General features: G+C 52.6%; 1 protein-coding gene across 1 annotated transcript in view; it reads left to right on the top strand.

Moving 5' to 3' along the window:
- The first annotated feature begins 269 nt into the window (after positions 1-269).
- The window catches only part of PODXL2 (podocalyxin like 2), a 31,648-nt gene continuing 16,667 nt past the window's right edge, over positions 270-15,250 (top strand). The window contains exons 1-2 of the mRNA XM_037386902.1: positions 270-651; positions 11,087-11,380. Coding sequence (XP_037242799.1) covers positions 603-651; positions 11,087-11,380 — 343 coding nt within the window. The 5' untranslated portion in view covers positions 270-602. The remainder of the gene's footprint in view (positions 652-11,086; positions 11,381-15,250) is intronic.

Here is a 15,250-nt window from a genome sequence, read left to right as displayed (position 1 = left end):
GGGCAGCGCGGCGGCTCCGTGGGCCGCGGGAAGCTGAGGAACGGTCGGAGGACGCGCGTTAAGGGTCCTCGGCGCGGGGTCCGTCCTGTCAGGGCCGCCCTGCCCCCGCTGCCAGGGAGCGGCCTTCCCGCGGGGCCGCGCTCCTGCCCCCCGCCCGGCCGAGAGGGGCGTCGCCGGGGGGTGCGGCGGCTCCCGCCTTCCCGCCGCGGGGGCTGATCACCCACCGCCGCGCAAGCAGCCGCGCCGCCGGCACTCGTTGTGGGCGCCGGCGCTGCCCGGGGCCTGCAGCCGGGGTGAGGGGGGCGGGCCGGGCACCGGCGGCTCGGCAGACAGACATTAGGGGCACATCACCGGCCGCGCCCCGCCTCTGCCCCGGCCGCTCTGTCTGCGCACCCGGCGGGCAGTTAGGACACCCCCCCCCGCCGCTTCCCCCGCCCCCGGAGCGGCGGGCAGCGGCGGCGGGCGGAGGCGGCGCCAGGCGGCGGGATGCAGTGCGGGGCCGGGCGGCGGGCGTGCGCGGCGGCGAGGGGCAGAGCCCGGCGGGCGGCGGGGCGGCCCCGCTCCCCGTGAAGAGGCGGCGCGGCAGGGCAGCGGCCGCCGCCATGCAGCCGTTGCACCGGGCCCCGGCGTTGCTGCTGCTTCTGGCCGCCGGTGAGTGAAGGCTGGTGGGGCGGGGGTCGCCGCCATCCCCGTGGGCTGGGGTGGGCCGGCTGACGGGACCCCCCGCGGCGGGGCCGGGCGGTGGGTGGATGTCCGTCCCCTCCCTGGGCACCGGAGCGCCCCGAGCGCCAGGACCGCCGGCGGGAGGCGCGTCTGCTCCGCGCCCCCCCCCCCCCCCCCCGACCCTCCAACCTCGGGGGACGATGACCCGCGGTGGGCCCAATGCCTCAGGACACCGGGACCCCCGCGGGAGGCAGGTCCTCATCACCCCCACCCTCCCCCCGCAAGCACCGTTGATCCCCTGGGCTACCGGGACCTGAGTCGGGTCGCTGTTGCCCACCCCGGAGCTCCCTCTGGGTACCGGGCAGTGCCCCCCCCCCGGGCATCGGAGCCCTCTGCAGCGTCCGGTCTCTGCCCCGGGACGCCCGCCGGGGGGTGGCAGGGGACCCCGGCGCTGATGCACGTGGGTTCCGCCCCGTGGGGACAGGGGCTCACCGGGGTCGGGGGGGGGGGGGGTACGCAGCGCTGCTCCCTGCCGGGCCCCGCACGCCGCGGCCGGCGCTTTCGGGGCGCGGGCGGGATGGACGTGGCCCGGGACGGCGGGGTGGACCCTGCTACGGCGGCGTTGCCCCCGAACCGCCTTCCCTTGCGCTGGTGGCTTGTCTGGCGTCGCGGTGGTTTTGCTAACTACCGCGAAACTGGCACAAAGGAAGGGGGAACCGCAAATTGCGCCGCGTTTCCCCAAGAGCCTCCTTTTGAAATTTGGAGGAGAGGTAGGGTGCCAGGGAAAGGCAATTAAGTGCAGGAATAATGATGCTCGGAATAGCTGTGAAGGTTCTGCTTCTATTTTTAAATAGTCTGGGGAAATTTCCCAACAAAGGCATCCCCCCAAAGACCCGTGAGGCTGAGAGTGCCTTCTTCCTCCCTACCCCTGTCCCTTTTGTACAGAAATGTGAGCGTGGAAGAGGAGTTTCGAACTGGGCCATTTGAAGAGTGGGGGAGTCTTTGTCTTGAGTCATTCTGGCAGGGAGGGAAGGGCTGATTTCCCAACCAGTCACTGTCTTCCAGCACAACCGAGCTGTGATACGGTGACATCCAGGCCCCTGGCACATCTCTCTTATTACCCCAATCTCCCAAAAACGTTCATGGGGGAATGTGTCGTCCGTGAGCTCTATGTGCAGTGCCTCGCCCTTGTCATTTGGGGCTCCCTAAAGAGAAGGGATAAAGCCTTTTAGGTTTGCAAACAATAGTGAGCTTAAAGAACAAAATGGATCAGAAACCTGTTGGGGTTTTGTGCCAATACTCTGTGGCACAGAAGCAATAAGCCTTTCCAGAGCTGAAGGAGGGAGCCAGTTTTGTGGCTTTCTCCAGGCAGGTTGTCCACATTAGGCAGAACGTCAGGCAAGGCTGGCAAAGGTCCTTTAGCCATGTGTTAGCAGGAGATCCGTGCCCCAGATTCAGCCAGACCTCCATCTCCTCCACGGAGCAGGGCAAGGCGTGTGTGGGGAGCTGCTGTATTCCCACCCTGCTGGCGAGGGTTGGCTCCATCCCCTTCGCTTGAAAGCTGCATTTAGTCTGTGTAGGAGGGAGATGGACCTCATGGTGGTTTTAAAATCCGGTGGCCAAAAGGACCGCAGCCGATACTGACGTGCTGAGGTGTGTTTTGTATTCTGCTGAGGCTGCTGGAAACTTTCAAGTATTGGTGCCCAGCTGGTGATGACATGGAGGATTTGGGTCCTTGGCTTTCCCTGTGATCCCCTCTGCTGCCCTAGCAGGGAGAGGTGTAGGGGCAGGAGGTGGGCAGCAGCTCGGAGGGACAGCTCAGTTCCTAATCTAGTGAAACTGGTAATCCTGGTGGGTTGTGGCATCTCTGGGGGGTTGGACTCAGTTGGCCAGGCATCTCTGGACACCTGGACTCCTACCTAAATGGGAAGTCAGGAGTGGAGATGCAGACTGCTGGGAATTTATAAATCAAGGTTTTGGTTAGTAGCTTTGCTCAGCAGTTCAGGATCAGTTCCAGTCTGGAATAATTCAGTGTACTCTTGCTCCTCCAGTTCCACAGCACAAGAATAGTTAATACCTGAGGGAGAGCTGGAGGGACTGAGTGCAAATCCCTGTGTACTTCCCAGGATCAGGAGCCTCTGTAGACCTGCGGGATGGGCTGGAACAGGATGTGCGCCTCATCAGGGTCCCATCAGGCTGCTGGGCAGCACAGGTCTGCTGGCAGAGCGTGGAAACCTCTCTCCAGGCTCTAGGGTATCTGAGCCCTTTTGTTTTTACAAGTAGGAAAATGATGTGGTTAAAAGCAGGGGGAGAAAGGAGGGAATTGGTCTCTTCCCTCTTCTTGTCTTCCCAGGTGCTTGGCTGCATGTGGGCTATTTAAGGGTTGGGTTTTTCCCCCCCCCCCTCCTTCTGCCTGCTTAGAAAATTCCTTGTTAGCGTTGTGTGAACGAGCCTGAGATGAGGGAATATAAATCAGGATGGATGAACGTTCCCTGTAGTCAGTTTTTCCTTGGTCTCTTCAGTGCCATAAGGAAATGTTCATTTAATTATAGGCATCAGGGGTAGAAATAACTATATTAAGCCCTCAAGGGGAAGCTGCCGGTGATGAGCTGCAGATCAGAGTGCACAAAAGTTTTTTTTTCCACTCACTCAGCGTGGGAAGAAGCCCTGGCATTTTGTGGGTACCTGAGTGAGCAGCAGCAGCCCTGCTGCAGAGCCCAGGGGAGAAGGGCTGCAGGGAAGGTCCATCATGGCCCGCAGCTGGTGGTCGGGTGAGCTTGTTTCCCGTTCTTGCTGGCTGTTGAAACACGTAATCCCACAAGAATGGAGAGAGGCTATTTGTCAGCCACACGAGCGCAGCCTGCACAGAGGCAAAGCAAACACTTGCGTTGGTTTGTTCAGACGGCCAGGGATGCTGGCAAGGAAGGTACGCCCTGCTGGGGCTCGGATCAGCCCCCCTTCATCCCTGTGCCTTAGTTAACAGGGTTAACTTAGTTAACAGCTTAACGGTGGTTAAGCCCCACTGTGGTTACTGGGGCTTGGATGTACATTTTTGTTTTGTGGCTAAGTTTTTACTGTTGGGAAAGCAGCTTTGCAGCCCTCCTTCTGTATGACAACTGCAGCCGCTCTCGGCTTTTCCTATCCTGCCTGCTGTGTTGTGAAGGCAGTCAGGACCCGTAGGTGTGCCCTGGGACTGCCAAGCCTTTGCATGAGCTCTTTTGCCTAGGATGCCTGAGGTGGTTTGGCGAGCAGAGCCTATTGGGGGTGAGACTGCTGCGTGGCATGCCAGCATGTGGCAGGGTGGTCATCACTGCTCTGCTCAGGGGCTGGAGCAGAGCATAACCATTTTGTGCTCTGTGAGTTTTAGAGACTTTTTGAGGTATAAAAGGCTTCTGTTATATTTTGACGGGCAGCTCTGTCTTGAGGGAAGTCCTTCCTGCATCTGTGGTAGTGCTTGCTCTGCCCAGGTGGGGAGGCTTTGAAGATGAAGCAGCCACGAGCCTTTATTTGGTGTGCTGGAAATTGGACCGAGCGCCGTTGGGTACACGGTCCAGGTTGGGACAGAGCAAGAAGAGGAAGCACAGGCCTGGTGAGGTGATTTTTAGCAGGCAGATGAAAATGCTTTGGACCTGCAAGAGGGCAAAGGAATCTGTGGGCTGCGGTTTTTTTAGATCAGTGACTTTCATCCTGTGGTCTGTTAACCCCTGGGGGCCTGTGGGCTGTTTGAGGAGGAATATGAAAGGTAACGAAGGAAAGAAAATTCACTTCTGCTGTATGCAACTGTCTACCCGACGCTGTTTCCCCAGGGGCTCCGTCTCCTCCCGCCCTGAGCTGGGAGCTGCCACTGTTGATAGCAAGAAGCGTGGAGGAGAGCAGACGTTGCAGCAGCAGAGGAGGGAGGTGTGAAGGCTACCAGACGATCTGGGGAGGGAGCGAAGGCAAACAGTCTGGGAGACTGAAACCAGGCAGGATTGTGACTCTCAGCATGAATGGTTGAGCAAAGGGAGAAGGACAAACAGGCTTGTCTGAGTTGGCATGACCTGCTTGCATGGAGTCTTTTCTGTGGAGGTGGGTGGTGGTGCCCAGAACAGTCCTGATGTTACTGATCGTGTCAGGAGAACAGACTCGTCTCAGCGGTGGGCTGAGGATGCCCAGCACCCCTGGAGGTCAGGCCTATGGTGCACGTGTGCTGACAAAGGGCACATCTGCAATTATCTGCAAAAGCAGGTCCATCTTCTGGCAGTGCCTTGCCATCTCCCGTGGGTGTACCTGGGTCTGCGTGCTATAGATGTTCTCTGCTGAAATGCCAAGGGACCAAATGCTGATAGTCCTTCGCAAGGTAGCGCCTACTCAGTACATGCAGACATGCACACCCTGTAGCCTGGTGTTTGAGCTCTCTGACTGTGCTAGCTGTGAAGATCTGTAAAAGCTTAAAGATGCTGGCACAGCTAGTGTGCTCTAGAGTCTCCCACTAAAGAGTTGCCCCATTGCAAGGGCTTCTTCAGTTGTGCCTTGTCCCTCTTGTTGGTGCAAGTTGGTGTGTTTGTTCCCCACACACCCGAGTGCTTTTCCCATTGCTTTGCAGTGGGACCATGGAAAGGTGGATGGTTAGAGGGACGCTTGGTGAGGGACCTGGCTGGGGGCAGTACCAGAGGAGGATGGCAGCCTGATCTTGTCTGAAACCTTAATTGGAAATTATCTCAGAGATAGGGACCTGGCTGGGTTTGTAAGTGGTGTAGCGCGGCATAGGAAAGCATCAGTAAAGCCATGAGTGAGCTGGACTGAGAGAGGTCTCTTAGGTGGACTGTCACAGCACGGTATGGTCTGTAACTCTGAATTAGCACCAAAAGGACTTGGTCTGATAGGCGGTCATCCCATATGCTTCCCTGTGCAAGCTGTTGAGGGTCTGAGGTGCAGATATTCCAGGTGAGCATGGGGCAACCAGCTGGGACATGCCTCCATTGAACAACATTTTCTTCTCTTCCTCCACTGTCTACAGTTGGGATCCTTTTTTGCTATTTCAGTTACTTTGTGTTTGGTTATGTTCTGGAAGTGGTTTGTGCCCTTGGCTGTTCTGCCCTGGGGCCATGCTCCCCGGCTTTTCCAGGTGGTGATCTGGGAGGGGGGAAATATCCCTGGCAGATGCTTCCCTCATCTGGTCATTGTATTTCTGTCCTAACTCATTATCAGTAAATGACCCATTCCTGACCCAGCTCTCCAAGGAAATAACATTGTTGGGTAGCTCCTGGGTTTGGGGTGGGCTTGAAAGGAAGGTCAATGGTAGCAGGGCCAGATGGATGTTGTTGCGGCTGCTGCGTTGGCAATACTGAGATGCTCTGACCCCCCTGGTACCCATTGTGCCCTTGGGAGGTGTTGTACAGGCTCTGCTAGTCGGTGGTGAGAGACAGGTAAGTCAGAGCGTGTCTTCAGGTGAGTGCTTTTCCCTTCAGCAGGCTGATTCTGCCTCTGTGGCACTGGAGAGGTAAAACTGACCTTCAGCTGGGTAGACTGAGGGGCACACCAGCCCCTCTACAGGTCAGGCCACTGTGATGGCATCTAAGGGGTGTTTGTGTGTTGCTTTGGAGAGAAAATTGAGGGTTTTTTTGTTGTTAATTAAAAAGCAAGACAATTTTAAAGGCTGACACAGTCACAGCCAGGTTCCATTTCATGTCCCCAAATCCCTCCTCTCATTTCAGCTGGATACAGGAACGACTTATTTCCTTTTTCATTTCTAGTCCTATTCAGTAGGCCAGTTGGAAGCTTTTAAACAGCTGCCCTGTCCCGTGGAGGGGTGGCTTGCCTTGTGGCAAAGGGATAAAGTGGTTCTTGGTCAGCTAATGCAGAAAATACTTTGGGGTTCCTTTAGAATTGTTTAGAAATGTGAAACTGCCCTTATTCGCAGCAATTTGGGAGGGAGATGGCAGATGTTCTTTCCTCAGTTTTTTTGTTGTCTCTTTTTCCTGCTGTTGAGCGAAACTCCCCCATCTGCCTTGTCTGGGGCTGTTGCATCAAATCCTCTGCTGAGCTGAACAGAGTAAGCTTCACCACTTTGACTCAGAACGGTTTTCGGAGGGGCCAGTGGTGTCAGCAACTGGCAAACTCATTTCATCTGTGTATCCTCCTGGCTGGCTTTTTTCCAGCGGCCTTAGAGAGGTAACACTGCAGTATTATCCGCTGCTGTTGAAATCTCGCCATTCTGCTCCTGATAGAGGTGAAGCACCTTTTACAAGGTCAGTGTTACCTCCACGTGCCACCTCGGTGGGTGCTGGCAGCTGGAGAGCTGGCAGCCAGCACAGGAGCTCCCGTGCCGATTTTGGCGAGCGCGCTCTGCCTTTGTTCCCGCTCCCCCCTCCACCTACCTCTCCTACTTTCTCTCCTTTCTCGCCCCTCCTCTGCCTGATCTGGGGAGGGTTTTTCCTCCTCTGCTCACAGCCCTGCCGTTTCCGCGAAGGCTGGCTGCCCTTTTTAGCATGCAGAGCCTCATCTCCTCCAGGTTACGCAGAGGTGCCGCAAAAATAGAAATGAGAGACAAACGCCCCATTGAAGCAGCTGGCAAGCCCTGGCTCCGTTCCCTGCTCCCTCCCATCTATGGTTGCAGGGCTTTTATTCGTTTGTGTTTCTTTATTCCTGTCGCTTGATCTGCCTTTTAGAATACAAAATTGGGAGACTGATGGCTGATAGAAGTCATCTAATCCCCGTGCCCCATCCTAGGAGGAAAACAGCTAGCCACCGATGTCTTGGGCATTAGATTTCCTCTCTTGGCTGTGCTCCCCTGCCTCCCCGCTCAGCTTGTGCTTTGATTCTTTCTTTGCCTTGGAGTTGACAGCTGCGTTCAGCTCCTTTATGAGATGCTTGGAAGAGAGGAGTAAGGTGGCAAATCTTGGGGGTGCTGTTTGGCACCCCACACCTTTGTTTTTGCTGCTGGTGCAGAAGGCATGAAGCGATGTCAGGATGCTGTCTGGAGAGGTACTGGTTTGTACACTGGTGCAATGGTGCCGTTAGCCCTGTGGCACTCTGGTGCTGGCACGGAGGGTTCCCCCAGGCCAGCCTCTGCATCCTGTACCCGTGGGTCAGGCCCCAAGGTGTGGTCTTACTCCAGATCCACCCCAGGAGAAACCTGCCTTGCTCAGGCTCTGTCTATTACTGACTTATTCTTAGGGATGAAGTGGTGTAGCTTTATCTTGGGCTGAGGAGAGCAGAGCATCCCAGCAAACAAGATAATGCAGCTTAGGGGTTTTAACTGGGTAAACACTTCAGAGTTAAATGAGGGTAAACGAACTCCTGGGATCCGAGTTTCCCACATGGATGGGATTAGCCTTCTGGGTGCCCAGGTTCACCTGCCACAGAGACGTCTGCTGTAGAGGTGGTGGGATGGGCTGTGGCTGAGCTCTGGAGGCAGCCCAAACGGGGTGTAGCGATGGAAACGGAGAGGCTCGAGCCCCTCTTTGGAGCTGGTGCAGAGTTGCATTTTGAGGCTTTGCCTGCCTGGCTGGGAGAACCGGGATGGGAATTGAAGTGCCTTGGCTTTCCAGCCACGCTGTATCACCACATCTCTGCTAGTGGGAGTCAGAGGAAACTGAGGCATTGGGGTGGATAAAGAGCTGGCGTAAGGTCCAGGTAGTCAGTTGCAGTCCCAACTACACCAGATTTTCCATGAGGCCTTGGACCTGCCGTGGTCTCTCCCCATCCTTCTGCTTCCCTTTTCTGGATAACTTTGAGAATGATGTTCCCTTTCTCCCCCTCACTGCTGTCTCTCATGTTTGCTTAAGCCGTAAGCTCCTCAAGACAGGTGCTCTCCAGTGGGCTGCATGGGGCTCAGCAGCGCTCTTGGTTAGTGATGCAGGTGTCCTGTGTCAGCCTGGGTAAGCCCAGAGTAGGCATCATCATGCTGGAGCCTGGTGAGCATCGCTGAATCTGCACGGGGGCTGACCTGGCCGGGTCTCTCCAGGTCTGTGCTCGTGCACAAGACACGTGCGAATTTTCATTTCCAGTCGTGCACTTTGCTGTGTGTGCGCAGCTTACGGGGAGCCGGCCCATCCCCAGGGATGCCCAGAGGCGCTTTGGTTGGCTCCGTGATGCTGCAGTAGCTTCCTTCCCCTTTGATACTCTGCCTCTGTTGCCGTTCCCTTTCTGTTGCTGCGCTGGCCTCAGCTGATCTTGCCCTAGATCAATAGAACAAAATAAACGAGATTGAGAAGTGCTGAAGCCTGGCCCAAGTGTATATGGGAAAGAGTAACCAATATTGGATTTTGCTCAGTTCAGAGAATTGTGGAAGAAGGTGGAGAGGGTCAGAGCAAGCAGAAGGCTTGAGAAATGCATTTCTGGCTTGCAGCGTTCCCAGGGCAGGTTTGGTAGTCAGCCTGGCAAGCAAGCAGCAACTCCCAAACTTTTTGTGCTAACAAGCTGATGTTTTCAGTGAAAGCACAAGGGCCAGCCCATCTGCCATTGCCCCACAGCTTGTCTTGGCACTTGCCCTGGTTTGAATTTGTCCTTCTGGGGCGTGGAGTTGTAGGACATAGTGGTGGGAAGGAACCTCGGGAGGCTGCCTAGTCTGTGCCCTTGCCTGAAGGCAGTTCAGCTCTGCTTAAATCATTTCAGGCCACGTGTATCCAAGTCTGCATGCAGCATCCAGGTGATGTCTCAGCAGTGCTTTGTAAAATCTCTCTATTTCTAATATTTCAGGACTGTGCAAGCTTTTTCACATCTGCATTCCAGTGATATCTCAGAGCTGTTTCTAACACTGGAGTTTCTCCGCTTAAGACATTTCTAATGAATGGTTTCCTATCTTTATAAGAAATGTTTGGTGCTAGTTCTCAAGGTGGTGACTTACCACTTTGTACTACTCTTTTTCATAATATTTCTGTTGTTTTCATTGTCAAGATCACCTAGCTGTACCAACAGTCTCTGCAGTGAGGATGTCTCCTCACTTTGTGTCCTTGGATAATTTCATTATCATGTTCTTCATTTTTATTCCAAGGTCACTTAGGAAAATGTTAAAGAACAGCAGATCCAAGGACAGACTTTCAGGAATTCCACTAATAGCCTCCCTCCAGCACAAGCCTCTGTCATTTTTTGTATAGCCAGTGCCTTACAGCTGCCTTACAGTTTTCCTGCTAATCGGTGTCTTTTCTTGCCTCTCTTGTAATTCTGTGTGAGGCACTATATCAGATATTTTACTGAAGTCCAGATGGATTAGATCTGCTGCATTTCTCTTGTCGAGAAGATCAGTTGCCAAAGAAAAATACCAAATTAGTCTTCATTTCAGCTTATTCAATTAGTTCAGTTCAGCGACTAGTTCATTAAGAATTTAGAAACTGAGCATGAGCTGAGAAAGCGGGAAAACTTGTCCTTATTTCTTTTAATCTATGAATAAAAATCAGCTGTGAGAGGATGAGATCTTCTAGTTTTAATGTGCTGAAGAACAGAGGGCTAGGAAGCATTTGGTTCAGTTCACCCAAATTAGTTACTTTGCTTGCTTAACAAAGCTGTTTTAAATGTAAAACATATTTTGGTAATCTCATTTTTTTTCCTTATGTCGCCGTATTTATCATGATATTTATCGGCTGAATAAAGCCAAGTTCCAGGTGCTGTTTTTTTGCATTTTGATGGAAATTTGACATGCATGTGAATGAGCCTTGACACAAATCACAATTAAACTCTCATCTAGGAATCGAGAAGTGTCAGTCAAACCTTCTAATTGATGAAATAGAAATAACAAGGATGTAATTGTTGAAAGAAAAGTGTAAAATGCAACCTGCCTCCCTGCTTCATGTTAGGTAGATGTTTGCTATTGGTACATTTTAATTCTTACTTGTGACAGCCAGCCCGCCCTTAAGAAAGCAAAAAATATGAATGCAAAATAAAGTTCAAATCAATGACTTAAAAATAGATTTCCAGCCTGCTGATTTAAAACATGATTAATATTGGTGATGTAAATAATTTTGGTTTAAATCAGTCGCCCTGCATATAATATAGCTGCAGATTAGGAGCACTAGGGTGTGCAAACGATCTTGCCTGGATGACAGTCGGACTTCACAGGGCCAGAATTTCGTGACTTAAGTATAAGACATTTCACCTTCTTTCCAGGATGGGTGACTAACAAGGCACCCGTCCTTCTGAAGAGGCAAAAAAACTCAGAGAGGGTGAACTGTCATGGCCCCATTGAAGAGAGGTGTCCCTGGGCTGGATGGCTGCTTGGCACCAACTCCTGGGTGTAAATCCTGCTCTTCATGGTTTGTGGGTGTTTCCCAAAATTCCCAGATTTTTCTCATCAGTTGAGAGCACAGCCCATCTGAGGGGCAAGTGACCCTGAAGAAGGCAGGTGTGTGCAACAGGTTGGTTTGGTAGGAATGGGCTGCAAGGGGAAGACAAGCCCAGTGGTTGTCAGTCCTACCTGTAATATGGATTTACTGTCATTATACAGGGACCTTGTGCCTCTGCCTTGCCTCCTCCTCGGAGCCAACCACTGATGGCCTCACGTCAACTTCCATGTTGGAGTTTGCCATGATGTCCCACCTGGAGGCTCTGAATTCCCATGAGCAAACCAGCCGAGAGGCTGCAGAGCCTGATCTTGCCCCTGGCTCTTTGCATGCTGCCCCAGGATCAGGCTTTGCCAGCGAGGAGAATGAGGAGTCCAAGATCTTACAGCCCCCGCAGTACTTCTGGGAAGATGGGGGAGAGCTCAACGACTCCAGCCTGGACTTGGGACCGGCAACAGGTAGGTTACTTTTGCCCCATTCTCCCTGCCTGCTCTGCAGGGACTCTGGGGAGGTGGGAGGATGCAGGGATCTGTCTTAGTGCTTTGAAACAACTCTCGCTAAGAGGGCCTGAGATTAAACGTCAGCTCTATTTTCTCACCTCAGTGCCTGATGTGTCCCCAGTGAACCCTGAGCAAGCACGGGCTTTAGAAACCAAGTTACAGCTTAGCCTTTATTCCTGAGCTGCTATGACCTGGGAAAAGTATTGTCTCCACCTAGTTTCCCACTCTGTGGTCTTCTTTCTCTCCTTCTCCCTATTACGCTCTCCGTTCCTTCTTTCTGTTGCTGCCAATTAAGCACAACCCGAGTCTGAAGACACCAGCTCAATGATCAAGTCCATCTTGGGGTTTGAGTCAAAGCTGAGTTCCCTGGGCCAAGTTCTGGATTCCTCACTCTGACTTTAGTGGGGATTTGGCCCAATAGAAGGCAGCAGGTTTTCTCCCCGGGGCAGCTGTCCTGGTGCCTACCCTGTCCTGCCTGCTTCCTGGGGAGTCATGGCCAAAAAGAGTTCTGTTGGCATTTGACCTTGCTTTCCTCTGTGGAGTGTTTTTTTGAGACCACTGAGGGGACCCAGCGGTCTCCCCCTGAGCCCCTCATTGGCTTTGAGATGCTGTCAGGGAGCGGGATGGGAGGAAGGAGGAGGAGTGTTGCAGGGTTTCCGGTAGCTTAGGAGATTATTGCACATGCTCCTGCTCTTAAGTGTCATGTGGGGCATGTATTAAGTGTTACCCAGGGGCCAGGCTTCAGTCTTATCCCTCCTCCTTATGCAGTGTTGCTGCCTCCCTCTCAGCAGGTCTGACGGAGCTCTGCAGTTAGAAGGCACAAGTCTTGTTTCATCTTCACTGATTTCTGTGACCTTAAGCAAGACCTGTGCTCGCAGAGGGCTGAGGGCTGCCCACTGGGGCACAGCACACACCATGCAGGGCAAGAGCCATCCCAGCTTAGGTCTCCAAAGCCCTTTGCTCACTAACACTGCTGCTAAAGTCATCTGGCCGTGCTCTTGCTGCCCTGCAGCTCGTGTGGCCCCCCAGGCACTTGCAGGCCTGGCTGCGGGGAAGCTGTACAGATGCCGCCCCCGCAGCGATGCTGGGGGCGGATGGTGCGTGCTCCTGTCAGCACATCCTTGGGACATGCTCTGGCATACCCGCTCTCACGCGCTGGCAGCGTGCTCAGCGGTGCTTTTATTTGTGTGCCAGCAGGCACCTGCATGTACTCACAGATCTGGACGTGACTTGGAGAACAGCATGTGCTTGTGCATTGAGAGAGAGATGCACTGGGTACCGAACCCAGCCTCGCCTCTTGCACGTGCCTTGCTCCATTTGTATGCAGAACACGCTCATCTCTTCTTCCGTTCTTGCCTGCAGTGCTTTCCTCCATGAACAGATGTGCTCTTTCAGCTGTCCTTTACATGTACCCTGTCCTATCCGCTGTCCAGCTAACCGATTCTGTGCTTCCAAGCACGGTTTTTTTCCCCCTGACCGTTGCTGTGTCCAGAGCTCGTGTCTTGGTGGCATTTCAGAACCTTGGTTAATAGAACAGTTTGAATTATTCAAGAGCTGGGAGCACATTTCTACTTAAAATTTAATTAGAAACCTGCTGTGTGTCATTTTACAATAAAGGATGTTGTAATAGCATACCTAAATTGGGCAGCCTTCTCCTGTCATGCGAAGCCTGTGCATGAGATGCACACAACCAATGGATCTTACATGCTGCATGTGTGACAGATGCCATGTGATACCTTGTGGGACTGTGTGATGACGTCTGTTAGGTTATTTTCAATGTATAGATTCATTAAACAGTTTCAAACAGGTGCTGTTTATGGTGTAAGTTTTGCTTATGTGGGGGTTTTCTCCAAATGACAGTGTAGCCCAGCACAGCTGATGGCTCTGTCCCAGGCACAGATTTGAGATCCTGTATCTATAAAGGCACAAAATGAGATTGTTACACCACTAGAGAGAAGATTCCCCACAATGAAAGGAGACCTGTGCTGGCTTCTTTCTATGTTTGGCATAAAGAAATTGGGCCTGAAATCGGTGGTCTTCTTGCAGATAAGTCACATCTCCTGAGATGTCAAAGCTGTATTAGTCATCTGTCCTTTCTTTTTTTTAATGTTCTTCTGAAGTCTGTGTGGGGAGACTCCTCTGCCTTTGTGCAGCTTTGAGACTGTAAGAGACAAAAAGTAATAACTATCTGCAGCTGCTGCTTTTTTTTTTAAGTGCTCTCAAACATCCTTTAAATATATTTCTGGAAAACATGTGGCATTTAGGGCCACTTGTTAGTCTATTAGAAAGTGAGAACAAACTCCCACTAGCAGAGCACAGCTCAGCCTGGGGCTCTGACTCTCCTGAATAACGTGCTTTTGCTGACTTATGCTACGGAACAGTAAATCTATATTGACATCAGTGAGCACCAGCCTGTGGAAGGACCCTCAGATTTGTCTCGTTCTGTCTGAGGGTGCACAGAAGTGCACGCTTGCATGTGTGCTAACCGATGCGCAGCTGCTACCCAGTGGAGCTGCATCTGGAAGGGACGGATTAGGTTTAGTGGGAATGTGGATGCCGTATCCTTACAGAAAGCAGCAGCGTGTGACTCATACTTCAGCCGAGAGGCAAGTCAGTGAAGCTGTGAACCTATTACTTCTGCATCCTGCTGCCTTCAGGCTTCTAGGGAACCTGGAAGATTCTCAGGTTGTAGTTTGGGTTTGGCTGCTTTGTTTCATCTTTGGTATCAAATCGGTTTGAGCCACAGATCAACCCTGAAGATAGTGGCCCTGCAGGGACTCGCATCTGGCCCTTCTTCCCACCTTCCTCATCTTGTTTTGCCTGGAAGCTTCCAATCCCCCCACATTTCCTACTGTCACACCGGATTTCCAGGGCAACAGATGCAACATCTCTTCTAGCTTTAGGACTAGAAGACAGGACTCATTAGGACTGCAGGTCCCTTTGAGTCCCTGATTTTTAGTGGAAGAGTTATCTGGTGTATCCATCTTGGAGTGCTCCCTGGTTTGCACCTCTTGGTGTTCTCCTTTGGCTGAGGATGCAGTGCCCCATGAAGGCTCTGGGTTGAGGCAGCCTAATCATTAATTGCTGGAAGTGCAAGCTCCCAAAAACTGATGCAAGACTTGTGAATGCCTGGGGAATGAAGGCACTTAGTCCCTCCGCCCTTGCCCATCAGCTGAGCCTCCAAGGACTGGAGTGCATCTTCACAGCTTCCAGTGTGGTGGTGGGCTGCCATGAAGCTTGCTTTGTTACAGCTAGGGTCTGCTCTTTTAGCTCCAGGGTTGTGCCTTTGAAGGTGAAGAGACCAAGGCATGACAGTGCTGGGAGCTATCAAATCTGGTCTTCGGGGTTGGCGATTCACTAGGATGGCATGTGGTGCTTTGTGGGGGGCGGAATTGTAATCTTTTAATTATTCATAGTAATTGGTAGAAGAGATTCCCAGGAGAGCTAGGATGAGGGATAGCAGGACAGAAAAGTTAAAGGACTGTATTCAAAGAAAAAGAAGTTTTCTGGCTGGCTGATGGAATAAAGTATCTTCCACCCCCAACTTTTCTGATAGTGAGGTTCAGTTCCTTCCATGGTGAATTACTTGTCCCTGGCCAGAAGGATCCCAGTGTCTCTCAGCCTTACTGAAATCTGCTGCATCTTCATCCAGACTGACAGCAAATCTGCAGTTCTTAATACCATCTTCAACCCAAGCATTAATGAAATGAAGCACCTGGTAAAGACCGTCTGCATAAGAAGCTTAGCACTGAGCAGCTCCCTGCCTGAGCTCAGCTCCTGGGATGCCTCTTGTTTACACCCGGGTTTAGTGTACACTGACACATTAGG

The sequence above is a fragment of the Falco rusticolus genome, chromosome 4 (genome assembly GCF_015220075.1).
Source record: "Falco rusticolus isolate bFalRus1 chromosome 4, bFalRus1.pri, whole genome shotgun sequence".
NCBI classification, from domain to species: domain Eukaryota; kingdom Metazoa; phylum Chordata; class Aves; order Falconiformes; family Falconidae; genus Falco; species Falco rusticolus.
Note: the sequence above shows the minus strand (reverse complement) of the source record. Positions and strands in the feature narration are given on the sequence as shown.